Source organism: Aulostomus chinensis, chromosome 15, assembly GCF_037954235.1.
Source record: "Aulostomus chinensis isolate RoL2024-O1b breed Wild chromosome 15, RoL_Achi_v1.0, whole genome shotgun sequence".
Taxonomy (NCBI): domain Eukaryota; kingdom Metazoa; phylum Chordata; class Actinopteri; order Syngnathiformes; family Aulostomidae; genus Aulostomus; species Aulostomus chinensis.
This window is the reverse complement of record NC_141334.1, coordinates 9,500,546-9,525,148: the sequence shown is the minus strand read 5'-3', so window position 1 is coordinate 9,525,148 and position 24,603 is coordinate 9,500,546. Positions and strand designations below refer to the sequence as shown.

General features: G+C 42.5%; 2 protein-coding genes and 1 non-coding gene across 3 annotated transcripts; 1 reads left to right on the top strand and 2 right to left on the bottom strand.

Annotated features, from left to right (window-relative positions):
- Positions 1-1,443: 1,443 nt before the first annotated feature.
- On the bottom strand, positions 1,444-1,517 carry trnat-agu (transfer RNA threonine (anticodon AGU)). The gene has a single exon. It is a non-coding gene; the product is annotated as a tRNA-Thr (tRNA).
- A 73-nt stretch (positions 1,518-1,590) lies between these two features.
- On the bottom strand, positions 1,591-2,975 carry LOC147248566 (uncharacterized). Its single transcript, XM_086179122.1, has 3 exons — positions 2,855-2,975; positions 2,505-2,674; positions 1,591-2,421 (listed from the first exon to the last, which is right to left on the bottom strand). Exons 1-3 carry the CDS (start codon positions 2,934-2,936, stop codon positions 1,723-1,725), a joined length of 951 nt encoding a protein of 316 aa, XP_086035248.1. The 5' UTR covers positions 2,937-2,975; the 3' UTR covers positions 1,591-1,722.
- A 4,644-nt stretch (positions 2,976-7,619) lies between these two features.
- Positions 7,620-24,461, top strand: aldh3a2b (aldehyde dehydrogenase 3 family, member A2b). Its single transcript, XM_086179089.1, has 19 exons — positions 7,620-7,739; positions 9,029-9,191; positions 9,830-10,061; positions 11,727-11,812; positions 11,933-12,141; positions 12,313-12,430; positions 12,800-12,941; positions 13,201-13,367; positions 13,459-13,558; positions 16,355-16,593; positions 17,189-17,214; positions 19,183-19,316; positions 21,131-21,178; positions 22,245-22,409; positions 22,486-22,631; positions 23,535-23,627; positions 23,720-23,786; positions 23,870-24,033; positions 24,258-24,461. The coding sequence occupies exons 2-19, from the start codon at positions 9,030-9,032 to the stop codon at positions 24,444-24,446; spliced, it is 2,487 nt and encodes an 828-aa protein (XP_086035215.1). The 5' UTR covers positions 7,620-7,739; position 9,029; the 3' UTR covers positions 24,447-24,461.
- Positions 24,462-24,603: the final 142 nt, after the last annotated feature.

The window sequence follows — 24,603 nt, the reverse complement described above, 5'->3', positions numbered from 1 at the left end:
CCAGTTCAGCTGCCTAAGTCTGGCTTCTATACAGCAGGATTGTAAGATCCAAATAAAATGGTTCTGACCTGGCCCAGTGTGTCCTACCACTGGTACCACCACCAAGAGCTGGACTACAAAACTGTTACATGCTTCTTTTCCGACCCTGCTGGCAAAAGACAAACAGGCCCTGCATGAGACATAACGGACCCTCAAAGAATATTATATTATATTATATTATATTATATTATATTATATTATATTATATTATATTATATTATATTATATTATATTATATTATATTATAACATTGTATTTATCTAAACCACAAAAATTAGTGATGCATCTGTCCACAAGTTTGTACGGTCATGAATACCCTAACAACCACACTTGTAAACAACACACTACGCTGAGAAACATAAATGCTATTGAAATGAAATATGTGAAAATATGAATGAAGATGTTAGAAGAATCATTTGTGGAAAAAAACGAGAAATTGTTTGAAACATGGCAAACACAACTCTGAATGTGGCTAATTTAGATTTTCTTTTCACCCTCCGGACAGCGTTAACTAGACCGCTCATTTCAAATAGTGACGATAATCTTATTCTCTCATATTTATGCTTAATGATTAAAGATTAAGGCTGCACAGTGGTGCGGTGGCCAGCACTGTCGCCTCACAGCAAGAAGGTTCTGGGTTCGAGTCCCAGCTCAGGTGCAGGATCTTTCTGTGTGAGTCTCCATGTTCTCCCTGTTCCTGTGTGGGTTCTCTCTGGTACTCCAGCTTCTTCCTTCCATCCAAAGACATCAAGAGAGGACGAGGCTGATTGATACTCTAAATTGACCGTAGGTGTGACTGTGAGTGTGAATGGTTGTCTGTCTCTATGTGTTGGCCCTGTGATGGACTGGTGACCTGTCCAGGGTGAACCCTGCCTCTCGCCCGTAGACGCTGGGATAGGCTCCAGCCCCCTGCGACCCTTAACAGGAATTAGCAGAAGACAATGGATGGATGGATTAAAGATTATGATAGGAATCGTACAAAAATAGTTGTACCCCAGTTTTGTCAACATCGTGGGTTGTGATTGGCTGCTGGGTTTTCTAATTCACATCAGACACAGTTTGTGCAGCAAAAAGGAAAAGACACCTGTAAATGAAGGAGGTTTTAATTTGTAATTCAATCTCAGTTTCTTGTTGTGAGTATGACTTGGATCTAGAAAATGTAGTTTCATATCAGATGTGACAGAGCACACCTTTCTGCATTAAGATAATTTTGTATGAGGGTTTTAAACCAACTATGTCTTTACCTTGTAAAACTGAATGAAAATTAGTCTCAGCTTGTTTAAAATCGCGTATTGGTAGGACGGCTGGTGGACTGTATTGTAAGATTACAAGATGTAATAGTGCCGTTAAAAAAAACAGACATCACGAATGTCCTCACATTGTTATCATTGTGCAAAAAACAAAAGGCACCGCTGGGATTCGAACCCAGGATCTCCTGTTTACTAGACAGGCGCTTTAACCAACTAAGCCACGGCGCCGTGTGGTGACGACCGAGGCAGCACGCTTTAAGTATATGACTGGTAGGGATCTCTGCTGTGTCAAACTGCTGGTTTATTTTCTCATATTCATGAAATACGACACAGTTTGTAAATACAAATATCTGATCTTTTCCACACAGTGCGGGGTCGCCATAAATAATGCAATACAGGCACGTCTGTAGTTCTTCCGATCTCTGACGATCAGTCAACACAAAAGATAATCGATCATTGCAGCAGAAATTTCCAGATCTAAAAAACTGAGGTCGCCCAGGTCTTGAAGGCACACGTCTTTCTGGTCGTGTATTGACTCGTCTGCGCTGAAGAAGCTCTGGTGGTCCACTTGACCTTGGACGCCCTCTACCGGCGCACTACAGCGGCTGCCTACCTGCTGGGATCCCCGTGAGTCTCTGAGGAACTCCTGGAAGTCCTCCGTCAATTCCCATTCACTGAACGCACAGGCTGGAAACTCGGGGCTGTAGCCGGTAAAGTCTAGGGTTTGATGGTTGTAGTCTGTGGGGAGTCCAGGCGGGGGGCTGCCTGGGTGGGAGGGGGTTAGTGGAGATGCTTGCGTGGGTGCAGTGGTCTGACCCTCGAGGATGGTGGAGAGCCTGGTGGACTGCGGTAAACATGGAGCAGGGTAGCCGGGTGGAGATGGGAGGCTTGGAGCAGGGTAGCCGGGTGGAGACGGGAGGCGTGGAGCAAGATAGCCGGATGGAGACGGGAGGCTTGGAGCGGGGTGGCCGGGTGGAGACGGGGGGCAGAAGGTGGAAGTGAAAGCAGGAGCCATCTGGAGGGAAGGTGGACTGGAGGAAGGCATGTAGCTGAACTGTGGATGGGTTTTCTGCACCTCCCTGGTTGCTTTCTTGCTCTTGAAGTAGCGTGCGCGGCGATTTTGAAACCAAACCTGTTGAAATAAAGTAAGATTAAACTCCGCGCAACGCTCCTGAGAATATCCAAATTAACGTAGCTGCGAGGGACTTGTCATACCTGAATTTTAGACTCTGGAAGACCAGTTAAAGAGGCAAGGGATTCCTTCATTCTACTGTCCGGGTATTGGGTGACAGAGAAGGCCCTCTCCAGCTCGCACAGCTGCGCCTTACTGAAAGTGGTGCGCTTCCGGCGACGTGTGTCTGGGCGCCGGCGAGCATCGTGGTGCCCTGCAGGAGGGGGGACATACAAAGTTACTCATAAGCTCTTTGCTTTAGCTTCCGCAGAGCATTTGGACCTCTAAACACACAGCCTACACAAGTCAAGTCCAAGCTTGACTTATTCAAAGGTTTTCTGTCCCTAAATCCTGATACTGATCATTATTGTAGTGAACACATTTTAAAACTCACGTATTTGGTCCTGCGCGTAATCGTCGTTGTTCACAGCCAGGCCGGTAACCGACCAATAGTGTCCGGTGTAAGCAGCGCTCATCTCCGGTGCGTTATGTCCAGTAAAATCCAGTCCGAATGCCATGTCTCTCCTTCGAGGTCCCTTATTGAACAGTCCGAGACGCGTCTCTTCGTTGAAACTGGGGAACCTGCTGACGTCTGGAGGTTTTTATACTTTTTTGACAGCCACATATAACGACCCCACGACCACCCCCCCACCCCCCTTACAAACGCGTGCCTTTGATGTGTTACGCACCTACTAACAACTGTCTGGCTAATAGGTGTGCGTTTGATCCCAGATGACCCGTTAATGTGCCCATTTATCCAGCTTTCCTGACCTGGAGGGGGGGGGGGTAGGACGCGCAACACTGATATTTTCAATTAAATATCTGCTTTATTTAAACATATTTGTAGCCTGAAATGTCCCCTAGTTAATGGTTTGTGATTGATTTGTTTAATTTGCAGGCCCTGTAGCAGATCCAACATCATGTTCCATGTATTTGGACCACATGCATGACGTCAGGTAGCGCAACTGCTGCGTCTGTGGCACATCCTCCCCTGCCTCCTGGAGTGTGTGTGTGGATAGTGAAAGTGTATTGAAGAAGCGGCCGGAGTGTGAGGCTTCACTCAGCCACGATGTGTCGAGGTGATAAATCGGGCTACCTTTTCTTCTCCTTCCTGGTCGGCTGCGTTTCCACCGATCGAAACATCAAAACACCGGATAACGCACCGTCTAACGCGCAGGCAGTTCCCAGGCGAGTGTCAAGACAGATTTACATTCCCAAACATACACCAACTTTTACATTCATCCATCATTCATCCTCTTTTTGTCATTGCTTGTGCACAATTACGACATGTCACGACCCCCCCCATCAGACCACATGATGATATTTTAGATAATGAGCGATCAACCTTGATGAGAGGCTCAAAGCTGCAGCCAAATGTTCCACATCGACTCCTCCTCGAGTTGACAATAGGCCCGTGAATATCATAACTCAAACTGCTGCGCGTCACATGAGGGATGTTGAGACAGTATATCGATACCCGGAAGAAATGGGCCGTCGAAACCGGGTCACATGCTGCAGAGCCACTGAGACCTCTGTGACCTCTGAGACCAACAATCATCTGAGGTGGCGCTCATTTCTGTAATAACCTACTTGGCAGTTTTACAGTTGGTGAAAAATCTGTAATTTATTTATTTATTTGTGTACTTATTTATTTATTCATTCATTCATAATTTGAGACACAATATAGATCTTCCATAATGGTGTAGCATGTCCACTAGGTGGAGTATTTGACCCTTGCATACTCATCAGCTAGGAAAACCATCATATCATCGTTATAAAACCATCAAATTGGTAAAAAAAAAAAAAAAAAATCATATATAGCATATGTGTGTGTGTGTGTGTGTGTGTGTGTGTGTGTGTGTGTGTGTGTGTGTTTGTGTGTGTGTGTGTGTGTGTGTTCTTTGGTTTTTGGTCCTTGTCATCCGGTTCACTGGCCTGTATGGGTTTTTATGAGCGGCTGCTCTTCGTGTTTGGCTACTTTCAAACTGTAAATTTTAATTTTAATTTAATGATTGCTTTGTCACCGGTTTTTCAGATCAATCAATCAATCTTTGTTGACCGACTTAAGTCCATAATAAACATCCACTCCAGTAACAACAATAAATAAATATGCTGCATATATAATGTTCTCCTTCATCAACATATGCACTCGTTGTACAGTTTTTAAAGTGGAACATTTCATTTTAATGTCATTATAAAATTATAAATGCTCAACAGGGGGCTGGTGTTAGAAATTAGTTCTGGCCAAATACACAGCGCATCAGTCGCTCTTACAGGTATTAAGCACTGTCATGACACATCATTTGTATCCAACATGAAAAATGATCAGTAATTGTGATGCTTTTTTTGAAACAGATTCCAGTCATAATAGGTTTAGAATCTCAAGTGTATGAATGGTAAATTGGTGGCTCTTCTTCCTCATGGTGAATGCATCAAGGGGGGGGGGGGGGTGCATGATGTGCAAATGCAAGGAAAAAACTGATATGAGGAACCATCATGGAGCTCAATATTACTGAGTTTTGGAGGCCTTTGTGTGATAGCGTTCTTTACCAAAATCCTCATGTCCAGTTGATGGTGTAAAGCTGGCCGGAGGATCGTGTTGGTCTTCGTCTGTGAGGTTTTATCATGGTTTTTACCTCTACAGTATGTTGGCACACTCAGGAAAAGTTGAGAAGTTTATCCAAATGAGAATGTTTGATTGTTAGATGTTCAAATATTTAATAATTCATCCGCAAATTGATTTAATAAAACGGGAGCTTCTTGTCTTGTGTTCTTTTTAAAGCTTTGATTCAGTTGATTTTTGTCATTTGGCTCCACCGTACTTACAGTAAAACGTAAATGTATGATTTCTCCCGCAGAGTAACCCCCCTCCTGACCTCTCCATAAAAAATCCAACAATCCACAATCTGTTCTTTTCTCGGAATTCCTGCGTTTATACCTCACAAACTCAGGTGTGCACACAGAGAAACGCTGGCCTGCTCTGTCCACACTCCCCTCTAAGAAATCAGGATCGACACTCAGGTGTGAATGACGCTCTGCCCTCCTCTCCTCCCTCACCTACATCCTCGCTCCTTCCTTCACAATACACAAACACCATTCCTCTGCCCACTGTTTGATGTGGAAACTCCATCCACATTTCCTGCCATCCTGAGAAGTTTTTTTTTTTTTTCAGGGTTAATCTTCATGCTGCGTGGCCGAGGTGAGAGGGTTACTCCTCACCTGTCTCCCGTATACTGTAAAAGCTGAAAAGTAGAAGCTGAGTGTGATTCCAACTTGGCTCTTGATAAAAGAAAGAGAGACTCTGCAGGGGAAGAAGGGAAAACACACGACATGATTTAGTGCAGCTGTACTCCCAAACTAAATAGATATTCCAATGAGGGAATGTTGAGGAATAGAACTATTCTGTCAGCGCTGCGTAAAGCGTTGAGATATAGCAACCGAGTGTGAGTCCAGATTGACTTTACAGTACAGGAAGCAGGACTGCAGCGAGGACAGTCTTACATTTAAGTTTCACCCAGCATTTATTGTATAAAAGTAAAAGTAAAAAAAAAAGGATCATACATATCTAGAATAAAGGGCATCTCGGTTGTGAGAGAATTGATGGAAAAAAAGTTGCTGTCAGTTTTCTTGTTTGTCTCTTTGGAGACAAATAAAAAATTGTGTTTTTTTTTAAATAGAATATTCATTTCTAAAGACACAAACTTAACATCAATGTCTGAAATAAACAGTGAACAGCAAAAAGTTGGGTGTGTAATTTAAATGTGATATTGGACGGCCATTTGTCAGTGCAACGAAGATGTTTTCTTCGTGGAAATGCTGTTGAGCCATCAACAAATACATGCTTTTTTTCTTTCTACCAAACACACACACAAACACACACACACACACACACACACACACACACACACACACACACACACAAGCATTTTCTCTGTGACCACACCAGGGCTCAAGCATAGTGACCAGATTCAGATGTGCTCTTTTCGATTTCAATTCAATTCAATTTTGTTTTATTTTCCCGTGTATGTGTGTGTGTTTATGTGTGTGTGTGTGTCCGTTAATGACAGTTTGAATGATGATGCTATTTACAGAGCCTCTCCCTTTAAAAACAACAGATATGAATTAAACATACACACACACAACAAACAAACAAAAAAACCTGTTACTATTTTGCATGTTTTGACTTGAGTTAAACTGAAGATGATGATTATCCCGTCTGAATGTGAATGTCTTCCTGGATGTCCTGGTTCTCTAAGTAGGGCAGAAGGTGTCACAGGGTCCTGGGATGTGAAACCTGAGTGTTACTGCTGGCATCTCAGAGGGAAGCGTATGTACCAGAGAAAAATGTCCATGTTATACCAGGACTGATCTACTGGGATGGTACTATGTAACATTTTCTATTTGTATCCCTTTAAATTGTGCTACTCTTCAGTTGACAGCTTCGTTACATTTAGCAGAGGTGGCAGTGACCTGTTGGATTAAGTGGATGCTCTGTAATAAGAAAGTATCAAGTATGTGAAGAACTCAACTCTTTGAGATGGCAATGGGGTCTGTATTTTCATTCTTTGGGGGTAAAATGTGACTAGAAGACTGCTGATGACGCGCTCCTGCGTGCATGGCCTCAGGCAGGCCATCACAGCTGCAGGGCTGAGAGATAAGCAGGTAAGAGCCTTTGAGAGAACAGTGTGAGCTGTTCGTGTCAAATAGAGACAGACAAACAGAAAATGTACAAAGACACAGTCAAGAAGTATGTAAAATAGTTCTTAAAGTACTTAAATAAATGTACAGCTGTCTAATATTTGCAAGAATGTACCTCAATGATCCTGCGTACCCACGAATAGCTCAAATAAACTCAGAAAAAAAACTCTAACAGGGAACAGGGACTCAGTTTTTGTCCCTACTTGCACATTTCAAATTAACGGATGGAATTTCCCCTTGGGGATTAATTAAGTATTTATCTATCTATTTATCTATCTATCTATCTATCTATCTATCTATCTATCTATCTATCTATCTATCTATCTATCTATCTATCTATCTAACTGCTCTCACATCTGGATTGAGTCTCTGAAAGCACACACACACACACACACACACATACACACACATACACACTCTGATCCCGGAGATGGGGAGGTCCTGCCCCTGAGGAGGTGTGACCTAACGGGGAGGAGAGAACCGAGAGACTCGCAGCCGCTGACAGTCTTCAGCCTCTCCGCGGACGATTCACCATCCAGACCGAGTGGAATCTCCTCAGCAAATAATCCCAAATTATCCAGGTAGGAATTAAACGTAATTGCAATGTAATCCCTGTTATGTAAAACGCGGCGAGCCCGATATCGACAGATAGCGTTCTCTGTGTGAAAGGTCGCGGAAAAAAGGAACGGATTATAACAGTCCTGGCAGCCTGGCAGAATAACAGATTTCAGACTTTCAACCCGTCTGATCAGCGCGACCGCATCTCCCCTGATTGGTCTGCATTGTTATTGACAGCAGCAGCTCCACGTCTCCTCCAGGTGTCCTATTACACTCTTCTACCGTTGTGTTGTCCATAAACAAAGAGCTGCAGTGATGACAGCCCACCACTTGGGGGGGGGGGGGGGTATTGCAGTTGCATTGTGTTACTGCGTCCGACAGACTATTTAACCCGAGTAACCCATTTAACATTAGTAACCCATTAAACTTTAGTGCTACCATGCCAAAAAAAAAGAGGTGCTCTCTGTTACTCAAGCACGTGACAGAGGTAGGCTGTTGATTTGAAATCAAATCAAAACTAATTTCATGTTACATTCATTTCATGCGTTACTGCAGAACAGCTGGTCACTGTGAAACAGTTTGGGACTTTAAAACTGTGTTGTCAGTGTAAAATGTAAATATATAAAGTGCTATGAATGTCAAATTTTAAATGGGGTACAAAGGGAATTATATTTAGTCTGATTCATAGAAATTGCTGAAGTCAGGTTTACTAAAAGCCCTACAAAACAGTAGGTCTATTAAAAAAGTAGAGTTTTTGATGTATTTTTGCACCAACAAGCCTCTTGGTTTTTCTGCATGTATGCTGAAGTAATAAGTACGGAAGCCCTGACTGGCCAAACTCAGTTATGCTGTCATCACCAGATCATGAGGGGATGATTTAATTATTATCATGAGATAACAATGCAAAGCTTCTGTAATTAACATTCAGACATTCCATCCCTAGTGAAAAAACATTTATTTTTTATATTCATTCATTAAATGGCCACGTATGACCATCTTTTGAAAAGTTGTCTCACTTTAAAAATAAATTTTGAATACTTTTTTAAAAACATTCTGTGTGTTATTAACTATCTTCTGGGGCAGTGGTTTGAATTCTATAAAAAGTAGTTATAAAGTGTACCTTTTCTATTAAAATTAGTACAGTTGCTGGAACTCTGCCACCAAGCCAAGACGTAATGAAACAGTTGTTCTGTTCACTTGCTAAACGTTAATCATATTTTTGTTTGTGGAACACGACCAAATTCGATTTCAGCTTCGGTGCCAGTCTGTTAATTAAAACCTTTCTGTTGAATTGTTGAAATATTTTCCCCAGAATGTCTCGGGAGGAGCAGGCGGTGGCCCGTGCCAGGAAAGCCTTCGACACTGGCAGATCCAAGTCTCTGGAGCACCGCATCCGGCAGCTGAGGAACTTGCAGCGCTTGCTCTCCGAGAGACAGAAGGAGATTTCAGAGGCCATCAAGAAAGACCTCAACAAGGTCAGGAACAAGTGATGCTTCCCTGGCCTAAACTGTCATTGGTGTTTACACACACTTCCATCAAGACAGACCCAAGTATTCAATATCTGGCATACATTACAAGTACATCACCAGAGAGTAAATTCCACATTCTCACTCCTGTAGATGCTAACAAGTAGCTAAAGGAGACGGTGGAGGTTGTTGCTGAGATTGATAGTCATCGCCAAAACACCAGGAGCACTAAGCCAGTTGTGATGTTAAATTCATGCATCCAGTGTTGATTGCTTACAGCATATCAGTAGCTATTTACTTCTAACGGATGCAGTAATACTTCAATGATTCTAGAAGTTGTGTTCATTCATGAGGATTATCATGCTGAACCAAATGTGTACACTTCATTAATTTTTTTCTTCACTGTCTGCAATAATCCAGAATCCCATGGGGACCCACAGTGATGCAGCCTCCAGAGAGGCCTGAAAAAAAAAAAGAATACCAAGGAATTCCCTGCATAGATAGAAAATGTATTAAGATGTTGAGGTTAAAACGAGATTACAGCGACGAACATTTATGCTGAATATGAGCTGGGAAGTGTATCACTGCTGGCCTGGCCTGGTAACATCTTGACTCACTGATTCAACTGTCATGGTCTTGGTTTGCAGAGTGAGGTGGTGATCCAGCTCTACGAGACCCTTGGGCTGGAGGAGGAGATCAATCTGGCCATCAGGAAGCTGAAGGAGTGGGCAGCCCCTCGGCCTGTGGAGAAGAACCTGTTGACCATCTCTGACACCGTCTACATCAAACCGGAGCCTCTGGGGGTGGTGCTGATCATCGGGGCCTGGAACTACCCGTGGGCTGTCACCATACAGCCGCTCATTGGAGCCATCGCTGCTGGTACTGTGGGCCATGATGTGTGTGTGTGTGTGTGTGTGTGTGTGTGTGTGTGTGTGTGTGTGTGAGTGTGTGTGTGATGGAGACGGAATTTGTGTGGGGAGGAGTAGTTGAAGGGGAAAGTGTGATGTAACGTGGTCAGTTTGTGCATTTTCAGACTTCATCATCACGTACCCCTGCGATGAACTTTGACAGCCGTCTGTGCAACCTTCATGCACAACATCAGACACCCTGATTGTACTTTGCAACACTGACGCAACATTCATGTCCACTTTGAAATGACTCAGTCCCTCTTTTACAAGGAAGCATACCCGTTCAGTTCTTTCTCCTTTTCTTGTTTTAGCCTTGTTCAGTATCATCATGTAATCATGTGCTCATTACCACTCCAGTTCCCTTTTGTCCCACCGTTACTCAACAGTCCTGGTTAGGTTGTGATTAGTGGCCAAAGGTGACACTATGACCTCTTCAATGCAGCTGTGACAGAATAGAGTGCACAGGGTTAGCTTAATAGCTCATTGTGTGTGTGTGTGTGTGTGTGTGTGTGTGTGTGTGTGTGTGTGTGTGTGTGTGTGTGTGTGTGTGTGTGTGAGATGCATGTCATCTTGTATGTCAGTAGCTTTGGGTGCAAGTGTTTGTGCATGTTCACAAGCATTTCTCAACTCTCCTATCAGTGAAAGCTCAAAGGACAAGGCCAAACTGGGAGCGGTTAGTCAGCTCAGAGATAATGAATGAACTCATGCATAATTCATGTCTGTCTCTGAAGCTTTCCTAAACTGCGATTGTGCTCTGATCAGTGGTTTGGCTCGGTGCTGTCCACTTTTGTGATGCTAACAGCTTAGCATGACACTGCATTTTTTTTTCTCGCCTGAATCCATTACCTAACGTTTTTGCCTCAAACACGCACTCAGTGTTTGCACAGTGAGGACTTTAGCCTTTACAATTGCCTTGCTATCTGCTGAGTAGGTCCCTCCTCATGTATGAGGCGCAGGATCCAAGCAATACCAAATAAAGTTTGGTTACGAAGCAGCTGTACATACCATCAGTAGACACAGTTGTTGTTGTTAGATTAATTAGATTTACCAGCAGTTATTTATAACTTTGACTATAATCTGAGTTATGATGTTCTTTCATCAGATCTATTCAAATAACACAGTGAGAGGTTACATCAATAAAATGCCATGACTCCACTACTGAAGGTTGTAGGTGTCAAGAAGAGTGAGGAAATCAGTAGAATGTAACTTCTGCTTGAAGACAATTATAACAATTTTTTTTTTAATTATCAACAGAGACCATGACAAAGAGGCATTTTGGTTACCGTGCAGGTTATTTTGACTTCACAAGTAACCTGCTCTCCCGATTAAGATACATTCAGGCTCTGGGATCTTAGATTTGATCCAACCCATTTCTTGTGATATCACTCATCTTTCCACCATGTTTAATCAAATCTGTCCTTTTTGAAATCCTGCTAACACACACACACACACACACTCACAAACACACACACACACACACACTGGTGGTCACATTATGTTGGCAGAGTAATAATTTGAAACTTTGAAAACCATAAAGCAAACAAGTAAAATTGAAAGTATATTTGTTACATGATGCCATTCTACCAAGTATCTAATAGTACTTTTTTAATCTGATAATGTCTGCTGCTTTTATCAGGGAATGCAGCCGTGGTGAAGCCGTCTGAGGTGTGTGTTCACACCGCAAAGGTCATGGAGGAACTGCTGCCTGCTTACATTGATAAAGTAAGGATGGGAGATAAGTGCAGTAGCACTGCCGCCCCCTGCACAATTTACCCAGTCATCTGTTCTCACTTTTTAAATTAAACGTACTGGTTTTGTATTATTGTATTTTTTCCGCTGCAGGAGCTTTATCCCGTGGTAAGCGGAGGTGTGTCTGAGACCCAGGAGCTGCTGCGCCAGAGATTTGATCACATCTTCTACACCGGCAACAGTGTGGTGGGCAAGGTGATCATGGAGGCGGCTGCCAAGCACCTGACGCCTGTCACCCTGGAGCTGGGCGGCAAGAGTCCCTGCTACATTGACAAAAACTGTGACATCAGCATAGCCTGCAGGTCAGATATAGCTTGTTTTCTAGTGGAAAGTATTTTTATATCGAATCATCTTAGATTTGTTTTTAACTTTCCTTTTTAAAGGGATTCTCTCAATTTTTGTTTCATTTGAATATCATGATTATTCCTTCTCCAGCCTGAGTCCTTCATCTTCCTTTTTCTAACTCTGTGTAGGCGTGTTGCCTGGGGAAAGTACACAAACTGCGGTCAGACATGCATCGCCCCAGACTATATCCTTTGTGAGCCCAGCATCCAGGACCAGGTCATTGAAGAGATCACAAAGTCAATCAAGGTATTGTTGAACTGAAACTGAAGTCATGGTTTCATTGTGAAATTTGAAGATGTATTTTCTGCAAAGCAAAGATAGTTAGATGCCTAAGCAAGACAAGGAAATTCAGAAAGTCCTCTCAGTTTTACAGTATTCCAAAGGTAAAGGCAGTTGTCCAGTGTGGATGGTTTTGTCTTGCTATGCTAAGATTTTCTCTGATGTGGTAACTTGTAGCTAAATCTGAACTTCCAGTTCAGCATTGCTAACCCTAACCTACCCCAGTTCACCCAGTGCTCTTTGCCCAGATTTCACAATTAGAGAAGCACTGACAGACATGATGTGTTCATAAATGTTAAGAGACAGTCAATAATGTGACGTGACTTCTTTTGGCAGGAGTTCTACACAGAAAACCCACAGACTTGCCCTGATTATGGGCGCATCATCAACCAGCGCCACTTCAAGAGGATAATGGCCATGTTAGACGACAGCTTGGTGGCAGTAGGAGGAGACAGCGATGAGTCGGACTGCTACATAGGTAGAACACCTGACAGACGACATCCACCGGGGTCACACTCACATGTATTAGAAGCATTTGCAGTTGTATTCCAGTTTAAAGGAACTTTGTGCAAAGTCATCTATTTGACATCCCCCAAAGCGTGTATGTATTTGGTGACTTTTGACAGAGGTATACTAAAAATTCCCATCCCCCCTACTATTAATTGCTCTAAGCTAATACGTGGTGCTGAACACATAACAAAAACTAACCTCTTATCGACCTGCTCTGTTGTGTTTAGCCCCCACAGTGTTGCGGGATGTAAAGCCAGAAGCAAAGGTGATGCAGGAGGAGATATTTGGACCTCTACTTCCCATTCTGCCTGTCAGCGGCCTGGATGAAGCAATCAAGCTTATCAACAAGGGAGAGAAACCGCTGGCCCTGTATGTCTTCACACCAGATGACAAGGTCTCTGACGATTAGCAAACGTACCTCAAAAAACAAAACACATGGTTGACATTTGTGGGTATAACATGGTTTGATTAAATTCTCTCTAAAGATGATAAAGAGAATTGAAGATGAGACGTCCAGTGGAGGACTGATGGCAAACGACTGTCTTGTTCACTACTCTGTCAGCTCGCTGCCTTTTGGAGGAGTTGGTGAGTGCACGAAACAAATTTTCTTTGCGGAAACGTTATCATAGTCAGTTATTTCCTCAAGTAGTGTGTAGGATCATTTACTGAGTGCTCAACGCTGGTGTGCGGTGCCTCAGAGGGGATAAAGGAGTAAATGGTTCACTTTGCCAGGTTGTGTAGGCAACTAGGGGAGTGTTAGGGGCACTACCCTTAACTGGCCCCTCCTCCTAACTGCGTTGAAAAGACCCCATCACAAATCTCATTTACTCTACATCCCTGATTACCTTTTTCTAAAGAATAACTTTTCAGATTGCTTCCATGTGTGAGAGACTTGCAGATCATTGGTACATTACAGTGAATGTGTATCTGTTGTTCTGCTAGTGTGCAGTTCTAATCCCGTGGTACTGCAACTGCGAGGGATTGATATGAATCAACTCCCTTGTCGATGTGTGCGAGAAAAACCCTGACACAACAAGCATGAGTATACAACAACAAACCAGAGCGCCTTCTTCTTCTAATTCTTTCCACTGTCAATTTGAACATTTTTCTCAGCTTTGTTTTATCCTGACATATTTCATGAAGGCAGTACTTTCCAACACATTTCAGAACGGTGTCTGCTTTCACTCGTGTTACAATACCACAATAACTTCAGGATAACTAAACTGTAAAAACTGGAGTGTGATGAACATTTTACACAACAAGAATGAAAGCGCTGCATTTGCAAAAAGAAAACAATCATTAAAACTAGCAACTAAGTAGGACTGTAGCGATACACTAATCTCGCAATATGACACGATACGATATGATATGATACACGATATTATGCTCACGATATAATTCAATACACTTTCATCCTTTTATGAAAGATTTTAAAGGGACAAAGTGATTTCGGTGACATCTTGTGTGTTCCGTTGACTTGGATTGAATTAATGAACTGACAGCATCAATTACACAATGTATGGCTCTGACTGGCAGCTTGCAAACGCTGGACAAAATCAATCAAAGATGTGGTGAAAAAATTAGTTTCATTTATTGAAACTGAGTGCAAATCGTACCTTGCAAGCTTTTGAACAGTAAAGTGAACAATGGAGAGTTTAAGTGCAGCAAGTGGCCTTCGTTTGCAGCTTTTTTAGCTTGATACTGAACGTATGAGGTAGCTACTAGAAGTCAAGCCATCAGGTTAACTAAAAATAAACCATGGCAGCCAATAACTCAGTTCGCGGGTGACAATAGCATAGCGGAGCTCCATCACGTTCACCACTCGCCTGTTTTCCACCACTGAAGGTCTTAAATCCTGAAATATAAAGTAGGCAATGGACTACGTAATGTTCTGCGTCCTTGGTGAACACGATGGGAACTTGGGGCAACCACCACCGTCACTGTCCAGCGTGGTTCGTTTCGGGTCGCAGCCCAGCTTCTTGGGCTCGGTCTGAGTTAGGATTTCCTTGTTTGGATGATGACATTTTAGGTGGGCTCGCAGGTTGGCGGTATTTCCAGAGCGCTTAACGTTTGTGTGACACAGTTTGCAAACTGCCATACTTTTGTCGAAACCTTCGCTTTCTTTTGTGTTTTTGAACCGAAAATGCTCCCACACATCTGCGTTTAAGCATGCAGGCGCTAGATTTATACTCGCCGCCAATGTTCCCTCAACAGCCACAGTTTGCACAACTGATGTTGCTCATGTTTATCCCCAGTGTGCTCAGGGAGCTTGTGTGTATGCCAGACAGAGGGAACATTGAGTTTGCAAGGAGTACATGTGTAATGCAAGCGGGAACTGCGACAGTTACCACAACAAGCTAAGTAGCAAGCTAACACTGGTGAGCCGAGGAAACAGCCCGGGACACAGAGGTTCTAAGATGGAGAATATAAGGAAGAGAAAGTGGCCCACATTCAGTGGACAGGCAGATGAAGAATAATAAATACATGTATATTAGCGGTTATATAAATTAATATAATTATAAATTATTGTCTATGAATAGACGTCTATTGGACGTCCATAAAAAGACGTCCATTGGACATCTATAAATAGAAATCTATTGGATGTCCATAAATAGACGTCTATTGGACGTCCATAAAAAGACGTCCGTTGGACGTCCATAATTAGACGTCCATAATTAGACGTCCGTTGGACGTCTATAAAAAGACGTATATTTGCGGTTATTTAGACTTCCATGTTGAGGTAGGCTATGTTAAGTGTATGACTGCTTCTGTACTGTGATTTTCAGCGTGTTGTAGTTACCACTGGTAGCCCAGCTCATATGCAACGTGGCACCGTGGAGGTTAGCAAGCTAACAACGGTACGGCAGAGATAAGATACAGCGGCGGTAGCTCAGCGGTTGAATTGTAAACTCCCGCAAGTATTAGAAGGAAAGTAATAGAAATTACTGCTGTGATTTGATTATTTTAATAAGCCATGTAGCTTGCTATGCTAACAGGTGTGTGGCCGCAGCGTGCACAACTGATGTTGCTCACATTGATCCTCAGTGTGCTCAGGGAGCTTGTGTGTATGCCAGACACATGAGAAATTAGAGGGAACAATACTCGCTGCCATTCTCCTGAATGTCTCAGCTCTAACCGGATGAGAAAGGCTATGTGGTCTGGGTAACTAGAAGTGCTCTACAGCGACACTAGCGGCTGGCAGAACTAATTGCTCTTCCTGTAAAGTGCGGGACACGGGGGATTTGAATGGGGCTTAATGTATCGATACTCAGGGCTGAAAAAATCGACACTCTCTGGGGAAACAAAATATTGATACATATCGCAGAATTGATAAAATTGCTCAGCCCTACAACTAACCCATCTGGTCCACCTGTTGTGCAGGAAACAGTGGGATGGGTTGCTACCACGGCAAGTTCAGTTTTGACCAGCTGAGCCACCTGCGCGGTTGCCTGATCAAAAAGCTGAATAAGGAGGGGATGAACAACATGCGTTACCCACCACACACATCCAAGAAGCTGGGCTGGGCGCGTTTCTTCATCCTGAAGAGCATAGACCTGGGCTGGATCGGTCGGATGGCACTCCTTGCTATCCTGGTTGGGGTGGCAGCTGTTGTGCTGCAGGTGAGTTATGGAGGGGATCTTTCCTTACTCTGCATTTTCCTCAACGTGAAGGAGCTTTAGTGTGTTTGCAGTGTGGACAGCTGAAGGAATGCAGTGTCTTACTAACATCTTTAGGAATTTTCTTCCGATTACATTTTGGCGTTCAAATGTGACTGTGGGTGCACAAAACCCATTTTTGGGCCACAATTCAATTAATTCACACACTGATTATGACAAATTTTCATTCGTCACAGACGAAATGCTGAAGTGATGGTCATTTATATTCAAAAGGTCAACTTCAATATGAGACATGTTCTGCAATAGAACACTCAGGCTTTTATTCAGTTTCACAACACTGTGAGGCAATGATGATGAGTTACATACCACCCCCCCCCCCCCCAAAAAAAAAGAGGCTTTGCTTCATTATTTAGCTTCTTTCAAGTTGGCACCTCATAAGAGTCAAAGTTGGTTAGGAGTTGTTGCAGCAAACACCATTAATGAAAAAGCTGCCAAGGATTATAACAGCGTTGTGTTTCACAAAGTCCACATCCCACTCTCTCCCTCTCTCTCTGTCACACTGTGTGCACATTAGCCTCATCCAAACTCTGCTCCACAGCACCACCTGGGGGCAAAAATGTTCCAGTGAACGGAGACAGATCAGATAATCTTGACCTGTAGGCCTCTATATCTTGTTTTTCTTTCAGAATTATTTAAAATGAAGACATTTGTGTCCTTCACCGCTGGACCAGAGACCAGGAGTGACAAGATAAGAGTTTCCACATGACATGTCGTCTCACTGTAATACAGTGAATGTTTAGGGTCATTTCACATTTCAAGATGAAAATGTGGAGAGCCGTCGTGTTTTCAGGGGGGTTGATTATTTATTCCCGTGTATGGCTCTCTCTTTTATTTGCTACTTTATGTTTTACTTTTTTAGATCGAGTTTGCATACGTTATATTTTTAAACACTTATATACAAAAAAATGCTTTATTTTCTCAGAATGATTATAAATGAAGTAACAACATGTGCAAGTAGCAACGTGTGCAAGTAGCAACATGTGCAAGTAGCAACGTGTGCAAGTAGCAACGTGTGCAAGGCATGTGCTACCTGACCAGACATTTGTAGTTTTTATTGTTTAGTTATTAACTGCAGCTCATTTTGAGTCCGTTCTGTTTCAATGAATATGATCAATAACCTGAAGATGTCCGATTATTATTAATGCAGGAGATGATTTTGTTCTGTTTCCTCCAGACTTTGGTGTGTGATCACTTGAAGCCAAGTAAAGCCTGTCAGAGTCCACCAGGCTGCGATGAAGGATCTTTTCTCTTTAGTTTCTTTTAAAGCACCAAATGCCTGAAAGAATTTCTAGTACCTTTTGAAATTGTATACAATCTTTAATAGCCATAGTTGCTAAATGAAAACATATAGGATTTGTAATGAATTGTTTAATAAAAATACATGTAAATCTATATTGATTAATATTCAAATAAATATTAAATACACGTATCAAATTCAGGTTGTTTGTTTTTTTTCATGCTGATTTCTCTGTAGTGTGGGCAAGAAATTCCTGCACAATTCTGTAGTGTACAGTACATATTATTGCATTATTGCATCAATGATTTTTAACACAATAGTGGTTTACCCAAAAAATTGATTATTCCCAACTGACTACCTCTTTATATACATTTCATTCCAGTCAAAAATACAACAATTAAACATCATGAAAAACATAAAATACTCGTATTATTTCAAGACCATCTGGCTATGATTGATGTAGTCTTATATTATGTCAGCGTTGACATACAGAGATGTCACTGACCAAGAGGGCGGAGCAAGCCAGGAGTTGGATTAAGGAGATTCACCTGATTGTGTTTCATTTTTTTAACGAGGGGACCTAGGAGAGTATAGGGTCAGGGGACACTGCAAAAATGTTAGAAAAGGGGATATGAAATAAAACACACAGAATTTGTGGGTCAACAAACTAAAATACATTGATAATTGATATCCTACTCTAATTATCAAATAGAATTGTGAAATCATCTCAGCATGGGTATTAAGCTTCATGATTTAGCAAGTAGTACTCGGGGAAATAAATGTAGTACTGCAGTATTGTTACAATAAAGACTTGCAACCACTTAAGACATGTAGGAAATCAACAGGAGGCAGCTTTATTTTTCACTCTTAAAAAAGTGCCAGAGTTTCTTCTCTACATCATCATCATCATCATCATCATCATCATCATTATCATCATCATAGGTTTGATTTCTTCTGACTGTTTAGTTCCTCCTATTCCCGATGGTTGTCACAGCCTGACGTTAATCCTGAAAGAGGGGCAGCTAAATGGAATACAGCCATCATTAATTAAATTTTTTTTAAACTTTAGTTTTTATGATTCATCAATGCAAAAAAAATGAGTTGCATAGAATAATTTAGATGAGTTGAAAGAAGACATAAGCATCATTTTTCAGCTGCTATTCAACAGAGTAATAGGAAGGGAAGCAAACCTACAGTAGCTGGTTTTACCAGCAGGTGTCTGTCTGATGGTGCACTCTCCTTCATGCACACACCTTTTGTGATACTCCCGTGACCGTCTCCCTCCCGCCCTCAAGTGCAACTCAAAGTCAGTATGTGAAGGCAGCTGAAAACAGTCCAACAGGCTCTTCTCTGGGTTTTGTGCCGGTCCTGATCATGGATTTGTCTCTCTACCTCCTGATTTTGCTGTCTCTCCTCTCTCCATGCACAGGTATGACACACACACACACACACACAAACACACACTCACACAGACGCACACATGCACACAGTTGCGCTTCAGGTCAGTTTTCTGGTTCTTGAACACCTTGTTCATGTAACCTCTTTACTTTTCAAAACGAGATAATTTGATAATCAATAAACCACTTTCCCATTTGAGTGTAACAAGACAATTATGATGGGATTATTGCCAGTGGCAGTATTAGTAACTTTTTCTCACTTTCATTTCATCTTTGTTTTATACTTGTAAATTAGTGTGTAGTTTGATTATGGATAAATAGAACAAGAAATGAAAAGCAGACTGTTCTTTGTTTTCAGAGGTCTAGAGCTTAAACATACAGGGACCCTTCATGGTCCGCCTCTGCAGGGCTGCTGCTTCTCTAGAAAATATCAAGAATGAAGGGAAATTAAATGTGGTGGGTAAGGTCTGACTTCTTGTAGTGGACACAGGCGGACGAGCCAGGTGGAGCAAAGCCAACCTCCACCTGTGCATTGTTCTCAGTTGGTGAGAACTATTATCCTCTTTCAAAGAAAGGTATTGTGGGAGGCAGCAGGGTTAATCTGCGTTCCTATATTGGCTAACTGCTTCTCTATAGCGCCTTTCATTCCCACCACCAGAGTCAGACACTAGAGTGTCATTCACATCAGCAACACAATCCACAACCACACCAACACCACATGACTTCATCAGCACCTGTTGGACGGACACTTTTAATGTAGCACTGCAGAGGCAGTTCAGGGGTTCTGAGCCAGACATCCACTTCCCACTGACTGAACCGCTTCAGCACAGCACGTAACTGATTTGAGCAATGTTTTAACCTTGCAAATAATATTATTTTTTCATGAAAATGTTACTTTTAAATGCAGAGATGAAAAGGGAAACAGTGCATCCCGGCGTTGAGTCCCAAGCAGGGTCTGTGATACAAACGTGTTGTTTAGTTTTCCTCCACTATTCCAACGCTGTTCTGTCATTTGTGCACTAGAGTTTCGTAAATCACATCTAGTAGTGATGATAATGGCCTCCAAATGCATTTATTGTTCACTTGGGTGAAGTTTGAGCTTTCAGGCCTTCATATATGTACTCTGGTGGGTTATTTGGGCCACACTGAAATTTAATATTCAAAAAAGTGAGAGGGCTTGAGGCCCAAATGTTGACAAAATAATACAAGTAACACTGCACTGTATTTGTAGGCTTCCAGAGTGTGTGCCTCGCAAATGACCTTTCCTTGACCTTTGATGTTTCACCGAAATGTTTTCAGTTAATCCTGGAGTCCCAGTGGATATTTGTACCGTATCTGGACGAATACTCTCAGGCCATTCCTGAGATATCATGCTCATGGAAGGTGATAGTGACCTTTGACCACCAAAGTCCCAGGGGACATGAGCGCTAATTTGAAGAAATTCCATAAGGTTTTCTTTCGATATCACAAGACACAAAACCTGTAAATATAAAGACAAATGCATATGGAACCCAGGTGTTACGTTTTGCTCATGTAAATGCCACCAGAGGACTCCTACTTAACTGAAGAACATATGAAGAAGTAACTGAAGGACAGGATTAGTAATGTGAGAATTAATAATTATCTTGGTTTATGTGTGTGGGTTCTGACTTCTCACAGCACAAACACATTAGCAGATCAGCTATTGAGACTGCTGACGCTGCGACTAATAGAGCGTGAATGTGAGAATTAATACTCATTCATTAACAGGAGGAGAAAGGAAGCCTGTTGGGCACAAAGGAAAACTGTCCTGAACAGGAATATGTCTGTGTGCGTGTCTTTGATTTGACGTGTGCTTCCTCTCCAGCTCAGTGGTGTTACCAGAGCCAGTACTCCTGTGATGACACCTGCAGAGGTAAGACCAGAATGACTCAGGAGTATCTTAAGATGTTAATATTTGGCAATAAATGAGATGAGTATAGATATAAAATATAGAGATCGTCTTCAGTACATTCATCACAAGTTCCTGTGTCACTGATCTATGCTGTCCTTGCCATTTTATAAAAGGAGGCGGAGTCAGAGATAACGGAAAGACAATATTGGCCTTATATTCACAAGGCTGACGCAGACATGGTATCAATTCATATTAATACTTGAGTTTTTAAAAGTTAAATTAGACTGATAGTTTTTTAACTCATACTAAACTGTTACCATTAATGCAGTTGTATCGTCACTTTGTGTGTTTCACCAGCTGATCATGGCATTTTTTTTATATGAACGTTTGCAACTTTGTCCCCTTGAGACAACAAACAAATCTGATGACTGAAAGATTGTGGAGAACAGAGTGAAACCTGACTAGCAGGCCTGTATATTCCTGACTCTGACAACCAAACGGTTAAAATAAAGCAGTTTGGAAATTTCCAAGAGTTTACACAAACTCTGATTGTTGCTCTGGATGTATCAATTTAATTACAGTGCATGTAAATTGTATTTAGTCTGCGGCCAAATCAAATTAATGCAGCTAAAATTGAAATGTGATGTAGTGATATTCTAAATGTCAGTGATACCTGACAGAGCAGGCGAGACGAACACCGAGGCCCTTCATATTACAGGGATGCACCGATATAGCAGCTGTGTCCCAGTATTGACTTACATTCACCTCTACAGGCAGATCTGTAAAATAAGGTGGCGTTCATGGGCTATTATCGATGTGTTGATGTGAGTCTTTGCTCCATGTGTTGTGCGTGGCTTCCATTGCTTGGTTAAACAATGACAGGCCTCTTCATGAAGCTGGTAGACCCCAGCAGGCTGGTTCTTACTTCCAGATTACAGGTGCAATGTGACATCCATTCACTCCCTTGATTCCTCCTCTACATAGATGTTTACTCACCACAGAATATACGGCACCAGAGACGTGCTCATACTGTCAGAGAAGCCTAACATTCCTCACTGCTGCTGCTGCTGCTGTTTCTGTTGTTTAGACCCCAGCCGCTGGGCAGCTCAGTTTCCCAGCTGTGGAGGATTACGACAATCACCCATCAACATTGTCACGCACAAAGTGCACGTCAACAGCGCCCTGCCACCCTTCAACTTCATTGGTCACACCAACAAAATCAACATTACAGTGGAGAACAAAGGACACTCTGGTGAGGAAGAGCCCACTTCATCCAGGGAAACTGTTGAGGTTTGGAATTTACTAGGCCGTGTCTCTCTTCCCTGTAGCTCACTTTAATCTGCCACAGTCGGTGCGACTGACAGGAGGAGCTCTGCCTGGTAACTACCGAGCCGCCCAGTTTCACTTCCACTGGGGAGGGAACGGGAGACCAGGATCAGAGCACACCATTGATGGGGAGAGATTCCCCATGGAGGTACATCACTGAGGAGCTCAGAATACCAACAGAACACTTAGAACACGACTCTGGATACTTAGAACATAGTTTTACTTTAAAACAATATAGTACACTGGTGTAGTCTGATCTTAACTTCCTCCATAGATGCCTTCTTCCTCTTCTTCTCAGCTCTGAAATGATTTCTGTAGTGAGAATTCCGAGCAAACTTCTAGTACCTGAAAGCAGCACAAGCTAGCAGGAGTTTGGTGCAGTTAACTCTTATTACATAACACAAAAACAAATGTGTGGAGGCAAACCGCATTTTCCCATCTGTTCCATCTGTAAAACTGACCTGCTTCTCCTCTGCACTCAAAAACTTTGACAGTAACTTCTGGATACATTGAAATGCTACACTACCTGTCAAATAATCATCACTGACACATAAACACCAGTTCATTTAAACCAGGTTCTCACCTGCAAATCACACCTGAGCTGAATGAAAGATGGAAGCATCACTATTATTATTATTTTTTTTTAGTTTTCATTGGTTATTAACAAGGCGGCACGGTGGTGCAGTGGTCAGCACTGTCGCCTCACAGCAAGAAGGTTCCGGGTTTGAGTCCCGGCTCGGGGACGGGATCTGTCTGTGTGGAATTTGTATGTTCTCCCTGTTCCTGTGTGGGTTCTGTCTGGTACTCCAGCTTCTTCCCACCGTCCTAAGACATGCAATTGGAGACTGGGCTGATTGATACTCTAAACTGACCGGGATAGGCTCCACCCCCCCCCCCCCCCCCCCCCGCGACCCTTAATAGGAACAAGCGGAAGAAAATGGATGGATGGTTATTGGTTATTGACATCTCTGAACATGAATCAGCAAAAATATTCAGATGCTTTTATATTAACTGATTCGACAGAACTTCAGTAACTCTCCTCTCTATGCAGCTGCACATCGTCCACATCAAGGAGCCGTACGGCTCTCTGGCAGAGGCGGAGCATGATATGGCGGGTATTGCTCTGCTGGCCTTCCTGTTTGAGGTACTGCACGGCTTTATAATCATCCATCTTACCTAATAAATTACAAACTAAATATCATTTAGGACAATTAGCCAACTGTGTTTTCTTCACAGGAAACAACTGATGATCATCCTCATCTGGACACAGTGATCACCGCTTTGGGCCAAGTTCAGAACAACGGTACAGATGTGGTTGCTTATACACGAAAAACATTCAAATGTAACCATGTCCTTTGCTACCTTACACTGCTCTTCCATACTCAGGCAGCACCACAGTGGTGCCAAACTTTCGACTCAGTGACATCATCCCTGCTGCCAAGGATCTCCACGGTTACTATCGCTACGTGGGCTCCATGACAACACCAGGATGTGAGCAAGCAGTTGCCTGGACGGTGTTTCACAAGACCTTATCCATCAGCAGTAGACAGGTAAAACGTGTTGACCTGGGACATCAAACCAGTTTTATTTTTTGGAAATTCGGACTCTGAAATGTCGCTTGTCAAGACTTTAACAGCTTTAAAGTCAAAGGTGAAAAAGTGCAAATATTGAAGTGGTAAAGAATTCTTACCCTGAAAAAAAAAAAAAAGTTAAAAGGTCCTTATTTACAATGTTATTTATCCTCCTGTACAAACCGTTTCTTGTCCCTGTCCAGCTGGACGCGATAACTCAGAAGTGTCGATTCTGGACTGGACAGCCGATGACCAACATCTTCCGACCCACGCAGCCCCTCGATGGCAGAGTTGTGTACCGCTCCAAAGCTTGTGCACCTCTGACAAGTGTGATCCACTTGTTGTTTGGGGTTTTTTCAGCCGTGCTTGGAACAACGGGTCTGATACACTGACTCAGACACATGACAACCGCTGATTTCATTGACAAAGCTACTATATGTACGCAAACTACTTTTACCTGTTGTAGCGAAACAACAAATCAGAGATTATGTTTGTTTATTCATGACTCAAAACGTCATCTGTATTTGCACATAAAATGTCCTGATAAAT